The sequence below is a fragment of the Odontesthes bonariensis genome, chromosome 20 (genome assembly GCF_027942865.1).
Source record: "Odontesthes bonariensis isolate fOdoBon6 chromosome 20, fOdoBon6.hap1, whole genome shotgun sequence".
Lineage (NCBI taxonomy): Eukaryota > Metazoa > Chordata > Actinopteri > Atheriniformes > Atherinopsidae > Odontesthes > Odontesthes bonariensis.
The window spans coordinates 18047519-18068375 of NC_134525.1; the positions used below are offsets into that span (position 1 = coordinate 18047519).

A 20857-nucleotide genomic window follows, 5' to 3' on the forward strand; every position below is an offset into this window, starting at 1 on the left:
TCAGGAGCATCTTTGGTTTGCTGGCTTCTCGCCGAGGCTTCAGAGTCCGCTGTAAGGCGTCAGGAGGCAACTTTTAATTTTCGGTAGAGACACCTGCGCTCACAGATGCCCACGCTCCAACCTCTTTACTGCACGCACATAAGCAAAAAAAACACAGTCAAATCATTCTTTTAAAGAGGTCGTCACCATCCTCTCTTTCAGCGGGGAGGGAGCCAAAGATACAAAAGCCGACCTCTTGGTTACAATTCTGCTGTCTGCAATCGTACTGTCAAGCCCAAAGTTACGTCCAGATAACAGGATAGCATCAGCAATTATTCGATTCCTATCATGGCCATCCATTCTGATGCCTCCAGACAGGGATGTCCCCTAAAGTCCCCGAAGGACACTGCACCCAGAGAAGATGGGGAGTCACGAGTCCTTCCTCAGCAGTTTGCCTAAGCAGTCCCTCTCTTCATTAATGAACATCTATTAACTCATGCAAACAAGTGCTTCGTGTGTGTTTTTGTGCTTCTGCTGTTCTTGTGAATAAAATCTATTTGCCGACATATCTGATGTACATAAAGCTGACGCTTAGTATCCCACTGGTGCCAGAATAGGACGTGAAATATTTCTATGCGTGGATCCTTGTTCGGCCTGATTATGTGCTGTCGACGTTTTCTAAGTGACTAAGTGAAAGGAAGACAAAGAGCCATTTAATCCATCGGCTGACTTCTCAGAGCAAGAAAGCACAAAGACTTATTGCATCAGACTTCCCTCGGTTTCTCATCTGGACTGGACAATTTCTCATCCGTGCCCTTAAGGTCAGTGATGAAGTGAACAAACAGAAAGTGTTGAATGGTAGCAAAAGTTTTCCTCTGACTCCACATATTCAATGATACCTGCAACTTTTCATGGTCAGTGAGCAATACCTCAGATCTCAATTCCACAAAGTAGTAGAATGTAAGGTTACACAGAGCAGAGTTGCATTGTCCTGGCTGCCAGCCACTTTTTTGGGGGGCTAGAAATGAAATTTCATCACTGCTCAGGGCACTTGTTCTGATGCTAAATGCACCCAAACAGCTCGACTATAAGCCCGCCCCAGTTCCAGCCTCCCAGTGATCCTGTTTAGTTTGTCTTTACGCTCTAAATTGCTCAGATTCATACTGTGGAAGCAGCTGATGTTTATGTGAGATGACTGAAATAAGAAGAAGGGCGATGAGAGATGCTTGCCTCTCGAACCCGAGAGACCAGCTGTTAAGGAAAACTGAAATGTTCTCCGTTTTACATCTACGCATTGTATCTTAGTGGCGCTCTGATAAACATGCAAACAGACACTGAGAGGGCAGTCAGTGGGCTAAACCACCTGTCCTCACTGGGATTTCCACCTATGTTGGATTCAGTGGAGCCTGCAATTCATCAGTGACTCTGGATGCAGAAATTGTTTAATGAATTGAAAAAGATCTGCAGGCTGCATAGATATAATGATGGTGGCTACTGTATGCACAAAGCAACCCTGTCTACCGAGCCTCTCTGGGCTTCTGGTGCAGCCAAAAGGGCCAAGATTTGTTTGTCATCAACATTTTAAAAAGAGAGAGAGAGAAAAAGAAACACACTCAACTAATCATATGCATGTGACCACAAAGACTACGCTACCAAAAATCTTGCCCATGTGTCCACAGATATTCCTGATATTCGTGTCCTGCATATTCACACGAAGAATCCTGTTTGTGGAGATTCTGTACACTGTTTATGAGAGTATGTGCATAACTTATACCTGCTTCCTCATGACATCAGTGGCCTGCATTATGTAGCGAGGGGGAAGGCCGTGGTTTCGAGCCAGCAGGATGGCTTGCTCCAGTGTCACACTCAGAGTGCAGCTGTTGATCAGAGAGAAAACATACGGTTAGGCTAAAACTTACATTTGTCTGCCTCCATGTAAGGTTGTCATTAGGAGGCTGGATTAATCTCAAATTACAGCCTTTGATAATGCCAAAAAAAAAAAAAAAAAGATGATGCCAAATAAGATGTGATAAAATGTTTTCTCCTCTTTTGATACTTTGAAAATAAGCAATCTTCTCAACTTAATGCAAATCAATTCCTCTTTCAAGGCAAAAACTGACCTTTTGCAGCAGATTGAAAGAGACTGAAACAAAGATAAACTGAAAACAAAAGCATGCCCAACGCTGGCTTTCTTCCACATACAGCATGCCGACTCCCTGGTCAAATTCCTTTAAACCTTATCCATGCTCCTTTTGACACCGAGTCATTATCATCACATTCCTCCTACTTGGCCTTTGCTTATCTCCTCACCAGTGAATCACCTGAGAACTCTTCTCATCATCAGGATTGATGCTCGATGCAGCGTGAGAGAAAAGGGTCCAAGGACAAGTCAGTGTGTCTCCTGTGGCAGAGGCGATATGTTCTCACCACCATAACCATGTGATGGGTGCAAAATGAGTGCCGACGTGAGCCTGTGATTCATTAGTTACTGTAAGCTTTGTTCCCAGGCGCATACAATGTGTGGCCACACTTTTCCTCTCCCTTGCCTTTACATGCACACAGATGGCAGCGCCATGAATAAATCTCTGGAGAACCTGGGACAAGCATCAAGACTTCTGGGTGACCTTTCTAGTGCATCGATCCAGGGTCTTTTTACAGCAAATTGAACTGTCCAAAGTTCCAACGCTGTCAGGTTCGCTTTCATTTAACAGCATTGCTACAGAGTTACTACGAAATCTGAGCTGTTTGTTTAATATCTCCAACACTCAGAGCAAGCAGATGTGCAAAGGGGGACTTCCTGCTGCCAGAAGCAGTTACTTAAAGTCAATCAGATTAAGATTTAAAAGTCCCCTTGGGTTCCAGTTGCATAACTTTATGACAGCCCGACATGACGTGATAAAAGTAATTAATCCAACAATCATCTAAAAGATATCCCAGAGGAGAACTGAAAAATATGTCCTTTCACAGGCAACCCCAGAATATTTCAAGCATCCCTTTTGAGCTTCCCACACAGAAGAAAGAGGGAAAGGGGGGGGGGGGTCACCCACAGAGGATCTTTAAATATCTCTTCAGCTGGAGCAGGATGAAGGAACTGCACGGAATCTGTGTGTGCGAGGCTGCAAAGTTTCCCCGTTTCATTAGGGCTGGTGAGATAGGAAGAGATGATTTATACCCATCTGTTTTATGTCGTTCCAGCCCATACCCTATTTACACTCTGTGTTGAGCTGACTACATGCTGATAAATGAGAGAAAATAAGAGGGCGACCAACACAAAGGAAGGGGAAGATAGTAGGTGCAGAAAGAGGAAGAAAGAAAGAGACAGGGGATGGGGAGGGAAAAAGAGCTCATAAATGCCAAGCATGAGTTGTAGCTGCATGTACAATTGCTAAATAATGAATAGAAACTAGGGAAAATATCAAATATCTTTGAAAAAGTCAGTGCACTGGATTGTGGAGACTTTTTGTTTGATTAGTTTCTCCCACTCTGTCTTTTTTTGTTTCACTGCTAAACGGTGCACTCTGCCTTTGCAATGTTTTTGCAGGGCTGATGGACCAAAAAAAAGAAAGAAAATCTGGCGAGGAGAGCCGCGCAGCATATTGCAAATTGCTGATGCCCCCAAAATATCCCACTTTCACTGTTATTAAAAATCATCCATCAAGCCAACTAATCCAATCAATAGTGCCTGAGAAGGCTGCCACACTGATAAAGCAATTTCCACATTGCTAATTAAGAGCCTTGGTTTCATCATAGCTTTTTCCAATTCTTACAGATTTAGTTTGTGCGCTCACCATTTACATCTTTTTCTCCCTTTCCTTGAAACTGCGCATAGAAAACACTGAAATCTATTTCTACAAAGTCAGTAGGAAGTAAGTTCTATATATAGCCTTGGCTGCCAAAGGTGATGATGGTGATTTTGAGGATAGTGACATTTGATTCACTCTCTTGTGATCTTTTACTCCCAACACCCTTATCATTCTGCAGTGACAGAGGGTGAAGTAGTGTTTAAGTAGAAAGCCAGTGCACAAATAACCCTTGATATGACAGGACTTGTCACCTGCTATGTCTCGGTACACTCGGCATGCCTGTCTGGGTAAGTTGTGGCGAGTGTGTGACACTCACACACACAGATATACATGCATTGTGGGTTGTGGGTTAATAAAGTAGCACAAGTCATTGTGCAGACAGGAACTTTCTATTAGAGCCCAGGCAGGCAGGCATCTCCCTCCGCAGCACTTTATCAAGCCATCAGTCACACATAGGGAGCGTGTGAGCGCGTGGAAGCGTGACTGTGCATGTGACTTTGACTAAAAGATATGGAAACTGTCACAGGGTGAAGAAAAAGGGCATCAAAGAGATGGGTGGGCGGGTGGAGGGAAAAAGTACGAGATGAAGATGAAAGCTGGAGCTGGGGATCAGCGGTGACAAACGATCAGGATATTTCTGTACTCCTACATTGATGAATGGTGCCTTCAGCAGCAGGTGAATTAGGCAGCTGGATATAGAATTCAATAAAAATGGGAGTAATTGACCTGTCCCCTTCCTGTGTGAAGTGCTCTTTTTACTTAAAGTCCCTAATTTGGTCTGAGAAACAATGGGCCCTATTAAGCAGAATATCCAACTGTTAATTAATGCAGAGAAATGTGTAATAATAGACAATGCTCACAATGCACAGTGCAGGGCTCTAAATTAAGAGGTAGAAATTAACTAAAAGGAGCACAGCATGAAGGAGTAAGTGTGGTATAAAATGATTAAGGTGAGAGCAGTGTCACTGCCACGCACATGAAAAAGGAAGGAAAATCAGTGGCAAATAAGCAGGAACATATAATCTAACTGGAGGTGGTTTACAGAGAGACAGATTCATTACAGTACAGGTGCCCACTCACTCACCGATGAACACCACTGTTGCACATAACAATGTGTGTGGCTCCCAGACGTGAGCAGAGCTCAGAGGCCACGGTGAGCAGCCCCACTCCAGAGGCCCCGCAGGCGGTGTACTGACAGGCAGCGGTGCGGCGACAGCTGATAAAACTTTCCATCAGACGGTAGAGCTCCTCCAGAGCACTGAGGGGACGCATTAACTGGGTGGGAACGGTGGAAGGGTGGTTAGAACAGGCAGGATCTTACAATTATCATTTTCATTTAAGTTTTATTTAAATTAATTAAACTCTAGTGTACCAAGCTGGTTGTAAGAGAAAAACAATCCACAGATTACGAGGCACTTGAGACTGTCTGTCAGGTAGGTTCAGTATGGACTTAGTGATGCAGTATTGTCAGTAACTACAAGTAAGATTAGGTAATCACAGCATTTGGTAGTTAATCCTGCCTATTAACAAAGATCAGTGACGCTCCAACACATACATCATGCATATACTGCAGCATCTAATCCTGTTTATCAATGTTTTTCCCCCATGGTGTCATGAATGCAGCACGAGGCTGTTAAAGAGCATTCTTACCTTATCTATGATGGCTGCTTTGGGTGCAGCGCTGGGCGGCATGTTGGACTGATCAAGGAAAAAAGCCCTGTGGGATGGAAGACATTTCACATGAGGAGTGCAGCTAACTGGATTATTTGCACAGCAGTCTACATACACTTCTGTAGACTTTAATTAATAATCAAAAACAAGTTGGGTTTTTTTTCTACCCTTGTAGCACCATTGCGTGAAATTAAATATATTTCTCTGCACCATTAGGTCATCAGGAACACTGGCTGCCTCACTGGAAAAAGTAGGCCAGCTGCTTATTATGGAGCACCAGCCTCTAACTATCAATCATGAGAGTAACTTGGGCACAGCAAGGCAGAAACACAGACTAAGCATCTCTTGTCCTGGGCATACTTCCAAATGCCATTGCCTCATTCATTCATGAAGTAAAGTCAATTTAGTGCCGTTTCCTTCCTCCTCCACAGGAGGCAGCACCACACTGGCGTCCTTATGAGGACGGAGCTCTACAGCGGGCTGCAATGACTCCTTCTGAGGCGCAGGGCTGCTAGTGCAAGCTCAGCAGTCTGTGACTCCATCATATCTGTGTAACACAGCAGCGTGCTAAGAATAGACACACGGCACCACATTAAAGCCCTTGTAATAAAATCACCTGCTCCATTACGTCTTGCCAGAGGCGATAATAAAAGTATGACATACAACCCACCATTTACTGCAAAATCTCTGATATCACACGTATAATTAAGGAACATTTCAGTTACTAGACATTGAGGGAGGGAGACTTAACAAGAATCAGTGAAGCACATCTCATTCATCTGCGCTGATTCTGCTGTTGAGCGATTAAAATCAGGCCAAGGAGGCATTCATTAGGAGGGTGGCATTTCAGCCCGACATAATATTCAGGAAATTAATTAATCAGAACAGAGTTAACACAGCCCCGATTCAAGATTTTATAGTAATGACAAACGACCCCGCCTGAAATGAAAAGTAATTGAGAACACATAATAACTGCACAAGGAAGTCTGTGGGAAGCACACCTGCACCTTCTGGGACTCGAGCGCATATACAGAATAAATGACTTCAGCCAAGAGTCTGCAGAACATGTTTTCCTCCCTCATTTTGGGCTAATGAGGCTAAAAGTATGAAGACTGACACATTTACCTGAGCCCACTCACATACTTACAGATGAGTAACCTAAACAGTTCACTTGTTGCAGGTTTCCAGGTTTTAAATCCCCATCCACCAAATTACATATTAACTCTGTGGCATGCTCCACAAAACCACCACGAGCAGAGTTTGGGAAAGGTTCAGATGAAGCTAACAGCCTGTGTAATTGGTTCAAGATGGCCTTATCGTTCAAAAGACCGCTCACAATGGACTGGGTTTACACAGTGTCATAGATGGGAAAATACATTTCTAACGGAGAGCATGCAAAGAAAGCGCTAAAAGAAAAGAACTAACTCTTTTGTTGTTTGTTTTGTAGATCTAATTTAGCCATGTTGTTATTTAAATACTGTGATTTCTGTGAAATATCATTTGTCATGGTTTTTTTTGTCTTTGTGTGCGTCTTGTCCACTGCTGTTGTGTTTGGAGCCCCGGGGTCACCGTAAGAAAATGACCAGCTGTGTGTGTGTGTGTGTGTGTGTGTGTGTGTGTGTGTGTGTGTGCACATTTGTGTGCGAGTGTGTGTGTGTGCACATTTGTGTGCGAGTGTGTGTTGTAAAAAACACAGTCTCCAAACAAAACATCATTCTCCTTCCAGGCTACGAGCGTGAACATGACACAAAATGAAATTTATTGGAGACCAAAACAGAATGCGACTGATGTCAATTTTCTATCTCATCTTCATCTGCACATATTTGTTTATCTGTTCCAGACTGAGCAGAAAACCTTGTCTTGCCCCTGTTTTTTTTTTTCCGTGAAAAAATAACTCCCTCACTTTATTTTTGAGTTTCCCTGAAAACGCCGAGCACAGCACAAGGAGCAGGGCTGCCTCTCCTGGAGGTCTCTAATGACAAAATAATATCGCCCTGAAAATACCGAGCACAGCACAAGGAGCAGGGCTGCCTCTCCTGGAGGTCTCTAATGACAAAATAATAATAATGGGAGTCAGGCTGCATGTGAAGTGTGGTTTAAAGAGGATCTGCATTACATCTCTAAAGCTGAGTCAGAACTTTGAAACATTAATATGGATTAAAACTGTAGTTTTAGGCCCACACACATCCCTGTGTAAACTGTGAGTTTAAGAAAACATGACAGGATGCGGCCGATATCTGCCCGGTGTCTGTTCAGACTGCCTCTCACATTCTGGTCCCTGCACTGCAGCTACATCGATGGCATACTTTTGCTCTCGTTTGTTATCATTTCTCTTACCCACTGACATTGTCGAACATTTCCCAAAAGCTGAACAATCCTTCTCTTCTTCGATTCGCCAGTTTATGCTGGAATATTGTTGCCAATCTAAACTCCCAGCCGGCCATCTGGTAGCCGCCGTGTAACAAAAACAAAAGTTACATGAGCCGCGTGTGATCGGGCTTCACCTGTTACGTAAGCAATTTCCCTCTTTGTTTTTTCGCTTTTAAGTGAAGATCAAGACAACCATAGGTAAAGCCTGCCTGTAGCTCTTTCAGCAATAACCAACCCCCTGCTGATCAGTCACACACAGACTCAGCCAATAGGATCGCTCATGATGCTCTAATGGAGAATTTGGCTGTAAGCCAAAGATGACCTGCCCCGCTTGTAGCTGGTTTATTTCATTGGGCCACTGAGAACACTTAATTCTCTTTGTTTCTGCTTGCTTTGCAACAACAGGACATTTGAGACCCTTTACAGCACAGAGTCAAAAGAAGTCAGCTGCAGCATCAAAGAGGAAGAGGCACAGATGTGTTCAAAGGAGCAGGATGGGAGTAGGTTTATTAGCATCACACCCTCCACTTAAATAGTACAAAAGGAACTTAAATGACTCCTGAAATACCCTAAGAGATATGAGAAGATGTTTAAAAAATTAGTAATTTTGGTTTCACACACTGCCACATGAGAACAGAAGTAAATGACCAAGTTTTTATGATGTTACTGTACATACGTGACCCCAAAGAGGTGCGTGCTGGTTGATTTAAATCCCTGTGACGATTGACACTCACTGTTAAATTAAATTCCCCACAAACCCCTGACATGGGGCTGATGAGGCCTTCCAGGAGCCCTCACAGTGACGCTGCTTCAGTGACAAACAGTGTCAAACAGTCTGCTGGAGGTCATTTTCTTACCCTGTGCCCATTTCCCATTTATGCAGACACAGACATATGAGCAGCTACACTATATGTCAACCGTGGCATAATATAAAAGCACATGCAAGTGGATTAGGCTTTAAAACACCCATGGAACATATTGCTATGGCATTATTTGATCAAAGTAGGAAAAATTATGTAGAGAAAAAAGACACAATAAGCAGTGTTTCAAATGTATGCTGATAATCAGAGGCAAGACTAAAGTCATTAGTGTTAATCAGGTTCAGGGAACAAACGTTCAGTCTTTGACACTCAAAGTGGATTTGTTATAATGGTGTCTTAGTGCCAAAGTGAATCAAAGGTATATTATCACTAAATCATTGTTACCGAGGACACACGAGCAGCTCCCATTTACAACGCTGACGACTGGCTCTCCAGAGGCGAACAAGTTTATTGTTCCCGATCCTGCTAAAAGTGTAAATAAGCGCATTTTATTCTTGACGCTTTCTAAAGTTGATTGAAAAAAAAATATATATATTAATCAAGCTCTTTTGTTTTCAACCGTGTAAAACATCACTAAGAGCAGTGCTGTGATCGTTACAGCAGAGCAATAGTAAAAGTCACCAAGAAGTGTAAAATGGAAAGGAGCTCTACCCTCCAGGCTTAATAAACAGCGGTTCAGCTCAAACTGGCTGGAGCAGAACGAAGCCTCACCACCTTCCTCAGAGATCTTGTGAACTGGGACTGCCTTTGCCGGTGCGGAGACTGCATCATTTATCTCAAGCAGAGAAACACAGAGAGTAGATGAGAGATATATAACCAAACTGTGTCGAAGTTGGGGAAATATCTATAATTCATCGCAGCATCCGTAATTATCTGGGAATCCATAATTGCTCAAATAAGTACATTTCTTCAACCCCTGAATGGAAAGCCATAAATATATTAGAAACATTTCTGGCAAACTAACTGCAGTGCTGTTCTTTTCAACTCTCCAAACGAACAATCTCTTAAGCTATTCTTCAACCAGTGCTGCAAACTGTTGCTATCGGGAGGAAGAGAAACGGCATTACTTATGCAAACTGTGAGTGAAGTGATGTCATACTGTGTATTTCTGTGTTTCCGTGGCACGCATTGGTTAGTTTGCTCCCCTGCTTCTCAAACCGAGTGCTCCAACTGCTTGCACAAATAAATACGAACATCTCTTTAATCCTCCTGTGTGGTTTAATCTGATTCAATCTGATTTATCTGGTCTCCCTGCATATAAAACTGTATATATTTCTGTTGAAGCCATGTCCGTTACTACACGTTTCAGTATAAATAATGAAGGACCTTACCGGGGGTTTTAATATTTTAACGGTAAACCTCTGCTAATACATATTCTTTTAGTTCATCTTCGTTCTATGTTGCTATTTTTATTCCTTTAACATTGCTGTCGGCACTTTTACTCAAGTAAAAGAGCTGAATAATTCATCCATCCCTGAAGGAGCCGTTCTTCAGTTAATTATTCCCTGATCAGCTGGTGTCGTCAATCGTGTCGACTGGAACTGGAAACTTTAACAAAGATGTGATTGAACGCTAAATGTTTAACCACGCCCAAACATTAGATAACAATGCCAAAAGGCTTGATCTTCCGATTCAAATAGATGGGAACTGGAATAAAAGGCGGACGAGAGGGAGCTTGCTGCTGAGAGGAAACCGACACTCTCACCTGCAATAACCATTTAGCTTTCTTGCTTAATCCGAGCAAACAGCGCTGCAGCAGTGCAATTACCAATTCCCACTGCTGGTGAATGAGCAAGACTGAGAGCACAGATGACTAAGAGGCAGTGCTGGGTGGTGATGACAGTTAACTGTTTAACTAACAAAGCATGAAATTCAACAGTCCATAATATTGATACATATCGAGTGCCGGGCAAAGCTGATGTATATCTTTGCCCGGCACTCGAAGCTTATCAGTCATCTTTCAGCCACCATATCATCATTATACACCATTTGGCAGACTACGTGGAATTTGAGTATTATATTATCCAATAAATCACATATCTTTATCAAAAGGATAGGAGACTTTCACAAACATAAACATAAAACATTTCCGCTCCTGTACCAATCAAAAAAATGTTTTATGGCTGCAAGCTACAAGCTCTCTGTCTCGCTGGTAAGGCAAAGATGTAGAAAAACATGTCGGCTTACACTCTCTAGTTACTGTTCTATGTCCACGAGCAGTACGACATGGTGCACATACAGCTCCCATGGAGTCTACCTGCCAGCGGGCATGCAAGAGGAAAACCCAATGCCCTCCTGAAAAGTCCTGTCAATAAGAGCAAAACGAGATGAAATAACAAGCCAGCAATGATTTCGCTCTTTCTCTCTGAATAATACATTTGCAGACTGTTCTGGCTCTCCCTTTTCCGCTCTGCCCTCCTCTCTCAACCCATGATCCTCATTACTCCTCTGAAATACCCTTCAATGTGTATAAGAAAATGTATTCTGTCCCGCAGTCCTCCTACTCACAAGAGCGTCACATTTCAGGGAAGACGCTTTACTGTGAAGGACTGCAAAGCTGAGTTTATGTTGGTGCAGAACTGCTGTGACTCAGTGCAGTACACTGTGTCAACAATGCATGTTGGCAAAGATATTAAAGTGTAAGACCTTTTTAATTCTCGGAGGCAAGTATAAAATGCGCAGCAAACATGCAGAAAAGCATGTTTCTTTTAGTCAGAGTGGAGGAGGGAGGGGGGAATAAATGAAAAAGATGATCCCGCTAGCAGCAGCTGTGGGAGAAAATGTTAATTTCCGTAGTTATCACTACTACTTATCTATATAACTAGGACAAACTAATTTTGGCTTCTAAACAAATACACCAGGGGTGAAAAGAGTGATGGCAAGCTGTCCAGCAGCATGAAAAACAAACAAACAAACAAACAAAAAAACCTCTGAACACAAACCTACAATTGGTTCAGTTCAGTAATGCGTCTGGCTGTGCTCTTCCTGCCTGTCAGTTAGCCGCTGGCTCTGGCCCGCAGTGTGGGTTTAACCCAACACTGCCGTGGCCCAGCTCCAAGGATAACGGGGTGCCTGAGGTTGGAGCGCAGCAAACGAAGAGCGGAGTGACATCACGGCCTGGTCTGCGGTCGGCCGAAAGACAGATGGCAGACGGGCTAAGGAAAACTATTGGTAATGATACATACTGTTGAGAGAGACCACTGACTGCTGAAAACCAACCGAGAGTATTTATTCTACCACGTTTTGAAAACAATGTCATTCTTTAGGAGGGAGCAAGTTTTTTTTGGCCAGCTAAAGTTTGCTCAAGATCGCTGTGTTATTTCACGAGCTAATGAATTACTTGCTAGTAATTAGCAAACAAAACAAAAAGACTCCCAAGATGTTGAAAAAAAAAGGGACACCGAGTCACTCGAGTCACTGTTTAAAGGATTGTCTGACAGTCTCTGGACTAAATGATTCATTTGGCGGATAAAAACGTAAATTATAGCAGTATGAAATCTAAAATTAAAGTCCATACATAACATTCTATGATCAGCAGTGCACCTTCCACTAAACCCTGCTGGGCTATTAGCAATGGGTTTTTTTTAGATAGCGATATAGTCTCGTAGCAAATCATAATGACTTCTCCCTTTGACAAAGCTCCTACTTTCCACAAGAATTCATGAAATTTGGCAACAGTTGCCGTGGTTGCAGCTGAAAAAAAAACAAAAAACCTGTATAATGTGCAAAATATACACAATATATACACAGTATCAAATGACTTAATTTTCTTCCTTAATTTACAACTCAAGGACTGCATATTATAAATGTATCACTCCTCATTCCAGGTCAAGAACATTTAATCACTTCCATTACTGGTTTGCAGTGATTTTCATAACCTCAGTTTTCATTTTAATCACTTTTTGGTTACTTTCATCCTTTTGGGCAACCCGAAATGACAAATGGGCAGATTTCATGTTGCAAATGATAATAGGGTGCATTAACACCTGGTAAATAATGACGTTTCATTACATTGTTTCAATCTGCTGATCTGCTTTCAAATCATCAAGATTGATCAAAGCCATTTTCACCTCTTCAATTTTTTATTTGTCATGAATTTTTCCATCATCTCCATTTTCATAATTGCATTTTTGTTACTTTGTCCTCTCTCGTGTCTAAGTTTGAGGAGAAACTTTTTTTATGCTCTGAAAAGGGTCACATCTTCTTGTATGTGTATTTGCTCCTTTGGCCTATAAACACGTCGGCTCAACAGCCACCAATTCGCCCCACTGTACTGCATTATATTCTCAAGAGGCTAAAGAGCTTCCTCGACCTTGACTGTAATGATCAGCTGCTATGTGAGGAGGCCGAGAAGAGAACAGTCGCCAACACTTTCGCTCAAGCTGCTTTTTCTCTACATCCTAACCAAGCACCCACGAATATCATCAGCCTTCCTCGCTTGCGTCTTGTTAGACACATCTGCTCCATGTTAACGCCGTGGCCTCTGTTGTCAACCCAATTAGGTTCTTTCCATGCAGGTCAAATTGTGCAGAACCTGGCACAAATGTAAAAACCGAGAGGCAATTCTGGAAAAACATACGAGTGGCCCTTCGTCATTAAGCTGCATAGGAATTAGCTGGGAGGAATTTGTGTTAAAGGGTTGCGGAAAAAAATAACAACAAAAGAACAAAATATCAGAGGGATGACATTTTAGATACTGATCACCACCCTGCAGTCTAAGAATTAACTCAACAAAATGAAAGAGATGGCAGAAAATGCCACCGTTCTATTGCAAAAGGTTATAGAGTCCCGGAAGATCTGGCAGAAAGCATAATGACACAAAGAGACAGAAGGGCAAAATAAAGTGCCTGACGCATGAAAAGATGAAATGTCCCACCACCGTTTAACCATCCTCCGCTGTGCTTTGGGAAATCCAGCACTCACTTTTCAACCATCAAATTAAACACTAAAAACAAATTAAAAGCTCTCTGCTGAGAGCAACGCCCATTAAGCAACGTTTTGTTGTGGTGGGATGGCACTGATGAGGCATATGAATCATAAATCATTGCATAGCAAACTGTCCCTCAAAAGAACAAAGCTTTACTGCCTGCTCTACTCTCCTTTATGTTCAAATTATCCACGCAATTGGCAGCAGATAATTAGTGGAGACCCACTAAATGTTGTTCTCCAAGGGAAAGACACTTTCGAGGTCACGTATCATTTCTAAGTTAAACAGTCCTCTAAGAATTGTCCGTCCACAGCACATGGAGGCAGCTTTAATAGAGCAGAATTTCCACACTTGCACATTCAGGAAGTTGAGAGTAAAGTTCTTCCTCTCGTGACTTTCAAGCTCATTAAATCACCCACACCTGGCCAATCACAGGGGGGTCTCCTGTGTGCAGCAAATCAATGGGGTGTGAAGTAACTAAGAGCAGCAGCTCCGGTGACACGCTGGGCGTTCTCATCCAATCACCGCTGCCCCTGTTGTGTGTGGTCGGAACCAATACGCAAGCATTCCTCACTGTGCTTCTCGCAGCCAATCACCATGATGCGTTGGGAGAGTCAAGCCCGACAGAACAGAAGGTCGCTAAAATCAAACAAGACGTGTAAAGCAGTATTTCTGTGTATTTCTCTTATACTATACCTCAGCCTCTTGTAGTACTGTTTGACCTTATCCAATGAGGCAGCATTAATTTGGGCCTGGTATTCTTCCACCGACACATTGTCTCTGTAGTAGTATCCCTCCATACTCTCCAGTGCTACACAGGGATCAAAGGATAGAGATAAAGATAAAACGAAGCACTGTGTATATCCACCTGCCAGTGTTCATGATCACCTACAGTACAAAGAGGATTTTAAGTACTTGCTGACCTACAGTTCATGAACCAGGCTCACTATACCTTGTGTGAAGAGCACAGGGTAGATTTTGACACCCCCTCCGTTTTTCAGCCTGTAAGGCAGCTGCGAAAAGTAGAAACTCTCAAGGTAGAAGCAGACCTTCAAGGCCTGGCGGGTGCCCTCCACCTGGTATGAAATAGGCATGTCTGCCAGAGGGGAGAAATACACTTCAGAGAACAGTTTCCTTCTTTACTCAGATGTCGTAAAATTTAAAAATGGCAAAAAATAAGCCGCACAACTATATGAGCAAAAGAAAAAAGCTAAAGCAAAGCAAACGGATTAAGAGTACACACTGGCAACCAGAGGCTCTCCTTGAAATTGCTGGAAGTAGAAGGTGACCTTCTCCAGGTCAATCAGGGCCACCTGAGTGTCCTCCAACATGGCCTGCTCATCGGTCTGAGGAGAAAAAGACAATGGTCACAAAGTAGTGATCGAGGAAATACTCTGATCTGTTTAATGTAACTACGCACACATCCCACTTTAAAGTTCAACTGTTTCCTAATGAGGTTACATAAGCCTCTATTAACAGAATTAACCAAATTGTAGCCGTGAACACTGCATTATGGCTAATGTAAGCACCGGAGCTTGAAAAAAGGCAGGGAGTGTCGGAGCATTATAGCTACTTAACACGCAAAACATGCAACAGAAAAAGGGCGCTGAACAATAAAGCCTTTGTACAGCCAATGTAAAATGTAGCCCTCCTTTAGTTTATCAATAGTCGATATAACAATAAAAGAAAGATGTTTTTCTTAAATGTTTTTAACTCTTTAGCAAGACTAACTTGTTTTCCCCAGACTTTTTCAACATTTTCATGGTCTGACAAAATGAGGTGGCCCTTTCATCATTGTTTAAAATTTCCACAATTTAAGCCTTAATAACCCTTATCTATTGGTTATTTCATTCATTTGCCATTGTAAGCTTTTGTTCATTTAAACGTATGTGTTTAAGTGTTCTTGTAAACTGCTGTGCAAGAATCTTGAAGACTCTGTAAATGAGTGTTTGAGTGGTGCATGACGTAGTCGGCTCAGCTAGCTGCACCCGTGGAGATGGTGAGTGGAGTGGCTGTGATCGGCTGCACGCTTGTGAGTTATTTGAGTTAACTGAAGAGTCAAGTTTGTGGGGAATAAGGACAGTGTCGCTGTGGCCTGTGCTGTCTGAGTTTTCAGTACTTTTTGGTATTGTGTTCAGTGCTTGTAAGTTATTTAAGCCATCTAAGCTAGTGGTGGAAAAAAAAGCCCTTTGCAACTGTTCCATTGTAGCATCCCTTGAATGTGTCTCGGCCTGTGAAGAAGGGGAAAATCAGGGTGACTGTTTGGTTCACTTTTACTCCCCTCGGACTGCAACTCTGTGCCTGTCTTACTTTCTGGCCCTAGCTGGTTGGTATCGGGGGCTCCAGCTCGTCTTGTTTGTACTTGCGTACCATTTGAAACTGAAGACATTATAATTAACAGTTTCCGCACTTAAACTTTTCTCTCACTGTCGAGCTTGCTTCACGCCTGAAGCAAAAAAAAAGTGCCCGGTCGGTTTAATCACTTCCTCTGATTCGATTTCCATGACACCGGGATGTGGTTTAGTGTTGCAGTTTGTCTGTGCATCAATATGAAAAGATGAACACTCTTTATATGTATAGTGTTGTGGGTTTATTACTAATACTTTAAAATCTTATTTTAAAGTTTTCCCCTCTAAAATATAGTATAAAAGGAAGTGAAGAAACGTGATATGGAGTAGTAGAAATACATCTAATTGGTATTTCTGTACAGCACATAGCAGCAAATGCAATTTGATGTTTAATGTATAAGGAAGTCAGTTTGTGCACACATTCTTGTGTAAAAAGACGGTGCTCTATATGAATTAATTTCATCGAAGGAGTCCGCCACGATGCATGTAAGCACGTCTTTGTCTGACTTCATGTTTGCTTCATGTTTACATCTCCAAATTAGCGCGTTTCCTTCACAAACAAGCACACATCTGTTTGCGGCCACATCAACAGCAGCTCAAATATCACAGATGGCGGCATCCTGTGCTCCTGTCACTCTCCTTCCCCTTTCCATTCTTTTCCCTTTTCCTCCTCAACCCATCTGCATCGTGCAGAAGGCTAAACAGAGCAGCAGTGGGACAGGATTACGGGCGGTTTTCTAAAGACGCATTTGAGAGTAGCAGAGGGGTACCCACTGTCCTGCCAAGTGATGCCTGGTGTGTGCGGGCAAGTTTATCTCAAAGGATGCCACATAAACGCATCCCAGCCCCCCCGGACACAAACAGTGTTCCGCCTACACAAAAACACAAACAAGCTACAACCACAGCTCCTCTCATGCTGCCTTTCATGTGGTTCCCTAAAAAAAAGGACATTGAGAAATCAATTGAAACACCTTCAAGTACAGAGATTCTGTTTTGAAACAATTGAAAGGGAAATATTCTGAGAGACTGGAATGGCTGAAATTCAGTATAATTAGACTTCATTCGGATTAAATCATGTGCTCATGCTCTTTGAAAACAGACGCAGATGATTTCATATGATTGCAAAGGACGCGAGATGTAGACATTTACATGATAAACACATGCAGAAATACAATTAACAATCATGTCACTGAAATTCAGACAATTTAAATGAAAATGATTCATTCAATATGTATTAATTGTTTGCACATTGATATTGACTCACAGATTTTTTTAGGATCTATTGTTCTTGCTTTGCTACAAACACCAAATCTTATCAGTGGTTATATTGCACACCTAGGATATAAACTCATAATAGTCGAACAGTACCGACTTCTAACTGCCACTGCTTAATTTTACAGTCGCAAGTTGGAAAATCCAATTACCAGTGTACCATTGAATGCATCATTAGTACAGCATGCAACTTGCTCCAGAGGTTACTGAGTACTGCAGAGGAGATGGGTGGAATGGAGTTGAGTGGGTCACACCACACACGCCTAAAATGCTCCGTTTGAATTAAAACCTCAGGAAATTGTGTCAGTTTGCGAAAAAAAAAAAAAAAAAAAAGGACATAATATGACTCATTTGAGACGTATCGGGAAAGGTGCCGTCAAATTCAAAGTCTGATTGTAAAAAGGTCTCGCTTTCAACATTTGATATATTTTACAGGTTCTAATGTGAATAAAATGTTAAATCATGAGATTTACAAACAATTGCATTCCCTTTTCATCCACATTTTTTCTTTTTAGATGTGGGCTGTAGTTATTTAGAGAGCAAGACATAAATGATGAATGTTTCATAATTCATTACCTACAAGCTTCACAATTCGCTGACTCGTACTGTATGACCTAACTGCATGCATTCTAGTTAATTCACAATATGTTCAAGCTAAAATCTCTGTGTAATACAGATTTACAGAATGTAAAATATGACTGAAGAAACAGCAGCACCTGTTTCTATAGCGCCTGTTAACACAGATGAACTGATAGCAGGGCAGCTGCTCACCAGATTGGGGGAGAGAAGGGACTGGAAGTGGAAGAGGAGGCCAGCACTGGCGATCTGCTCCAGCCATCGACGGCTGGCTTCCTGAGGGTCCGGAAAGTCCTGGTCCAGCTCTCTTCCTACGTTGTGGAACTGACAGTGGACACACACACACACACACAAAAAAAAGAAAAAAAAAAAACCTCATTTAGCAGAGGGGACAGACTGTTTCTTAATCTGCAATTCTTTTGCAAGACATAGTACGTGTAATTTACTTGGTTGAGGACGGCCAGCAGGTGCTCTGAGAAGGCACACACAGCTGCGACTAGAGACTGGCAGAACACCATATCTCGACGCAACTGGATCTCTGAGTCTAGAGGAAAACACAAAATTAGATGCGAGACTGTACAGTACAATCCTTATGAGAGAGAGGTTGGGTGCAAATAGTGAAAACGTGTCGTCAAGAAGAGATGAAAGAACAAAAGTGACAGAGAAGATTAAAAGCCGAGGAGCAAAGTGATGAGGCCAGAGATTAACCGAAGGGTGGAGGAAGAAGAGACATCATGAGTTTCATCGTGGTAATTAAACAGACCTCCGCGGGTGACACTTAGAGTAAGGTGAGCAAAAGATTTGGCAGATTTTTCCCCCATTCTTTCCTTCTTATCTTGTCCAAATGTGCTGGGTGTTAAGTGTACCAGAAAAAAAAAATGAAAGGTGTGCCTAAATGGAAAATAATTGGCTGCCATAATTTCCCAAGAAATAGGCCCTTTCAGACCTCTCAGAAATGAACGGTCATAAGAAAAAAACGTTGTAATCCATGGAAGTTGTTTAGGGAGTGCAACACAAGAAATCCAACAGCGTACTTATTCAGTGTCGAACTTCTCGATACGGGTGTTGATTTACACAGTAAATCATATCGATTCTAATCTACAGAATTCACTACTGCTGCTGTGGAGGTGTTTAATCACGGTGAACCGTTTTGCGAGGCCATACAACACAGTCTGGCTGCAACACCGAGAGCAAGGTTGTGACTTTGTAAAGAGAAGTGTCTGTGTGCAGCAATGTGAGGAAAGAATCAACCACATGCATCACATCTAGCATAGACTGAAGCAGCGAGTCAGTCAGCCCAGTTAGAACAATATTCAATCCCACTGTCCCCAAAATATAAAGAAAAAAATGAACAACCTGAGGAATAATGTGAGCAACGTCAGCTGTGCTACTAAATCAACCTAACTGTAGATATTAGGTCATTTTTTCACTCTTTTTTTTGAGTCAACATCAACCAGCCGTTCCTCATTCACACTTTCTTGGAAAATTTGCATTTGTTTTGTATCAATTCTCTCTTTTTTTTTCCATCTTGCACTAAAATTCGATGTTTCACTTAAAAAAAAACGTACTTATGAACACTTAAAAAAAAAACTTTTCATCGATGCAAAAGGATTTCTAATTAGTGATACAAAGTAAAACGTGCACACTGTGATTTTAGATCTTCCTTGTTTATAAAGCCCTTTCTCTCTCCTTTTCCTTTAATTTAGCTCCTCTTTCAGTCATGCTTACTTGACTTTTGCACAGCTACTTTTTCTTATTTATCCAAATAAATCTGAAAGTTAGGGTTACGGCCGCAGGATGCTCCCTAGAGGGATTACGGTTTCAGTCTATTTTTTTCCCCCATTTGTGCAAAAAGAAGAACACCAACTCAACTTAAGCATACGGTGCACTCCATTTGTCTCTGAATAAAAGAATGTTAACACAAACCTGTGTACTGCAGCAAGACCAAGAGCAGCCGTGTCTTCACCTCTGAAAACAACACATAAATACGAGTGAGACAGTAAACAACCTTAAATCAAACTGCACAAAGTCTGGCATTTCAGCTGGAATAGTAAGATCTACTGTACGCTATAAACTCAAGCCCCTAAAATCATAAGCAGGACAATGCTGGATAACTTCATCCCTGCTCCTCAGCTGTTTATCTTCGCGTATAAAAAAAGAAACACCCCATAAAAACCAGCCACAGCCAGAGATAAAAGCATAAATCCACATTTGTTTATAGTCATATCATAGCTCTGGGTTACAAAGCAGGAAGCTGCGCTGCATAAAGCAGCCATCCTGAAAAAATAACCGGTCCACACAGCCAGGCCTCACATTAATAATAACTCTGATTGTTTGTATTGTATCAGTCATGACCACCAGCTCACCTTTCCCAAGAGTGTCATGTGGCTGACTTTTGGTTCCGACCGTTTGTGTGTGCGTTTGGTGGCGTGCATACAGTCCGTGTGCATGTACCTCACACGTCTGTGCGCGTTTGTGTGTTCAATCAGTGAGCACACAAACCATCAAACACGAAAAAGAAACGCCTCAGCAGACAAAAATCAAGCAGAATTTATTTTTTTTTTTTTTAAAGGAATCTCTCAGAGGCAAGTTCTGGGATTCTCAGCTTCTTTTTAGCTCCAGCTCTGTGGCTCCGATTCGTGAATCCCAGGTTGGTGTCAGGTTTATAGTTTAAAAGGAAATCCAGCGGTTGCTGGGACTGCTTGTACCTCGACAACTTAGAGCCAGTTATTTTATCAAATAAATACGAGGGGGCGTACTGAAGAATTGGCAGGTTTAAAGTACATTTTATCCCACTTCAGGCATGGTTTCTCCCTGACTTACTGACTATGACTTTATGAGCAAACTGCAGGGCTTAAACATTGTGGATTTTTTTGTGATTGGTTCACTTAGGTATACACTGACCTTCTACGTATTTTGAAATGGTTTGTGTGAGTGCCTGAACGCTGCTGGGAAGGTTCCAGGGATCCTGTTTGACATGGAGACGCAACTTTTTGGTGCAGTTTACCCTGGGCTCCATCTCCTGCTGAAACTCTGACAAAAACACACGTACACAGACTATTAGAATACCACAATAAGATGTATGCAACT

General features: G+C 42.1%; 1 protein-coding gene across 3 annotated transcripts in view; it reads right to left on the bottom strand.

Moving 5' to 3' along the window:
* Window positions 1-20857, bottom strand: part of prex2 (phosphatidylinositol-3,4,5-trisphosphate-dependent Rac exchange factor 2) — an 84974-nt gene that overhangs the window by 5451 nt on the left and 58666 nt on the right. For all 3 annotated transcript variants that reach the window (XM_075451973.1, XM_075451972.1, XM_075451971.1), the window contains exons 30-39: window positions 20672-20800; window positions 19694-19735; window positions 18214-18311; window positions 17963-18091; window positions 14815-14917; window positions 14524-14667; window positions 14268-14382; window positions 5433-5499; window positions 4867-5057; window positions 1754-1856 (exon numbers count right to left, since the gene is read on the bottom strand). In XM_075451973.1, the coding sequence (XP_075308088.1) occupies window positions 1754-1856; window positions 4867-5057; window positions 5433-5499; window positions 14268-14382; window positions 14524-14667; window positions 14815-14917; window positions 17963-18091; window positions 18214-18311; window positions 19694-19735; window positions 20672-20800 (1121 nt within the window). The remainder of the gene's footprint in view (window positions 1-1753; window positions 1857-4866; window positions 5058-5432; window positions 5500-14267; window positions 14383-14523; window positions 14668-14814; window positions 14918-17962; window positions 18092-18213; window positions 18312-19693; window positions 19736-20671; window positions 20801-20857) is intronic.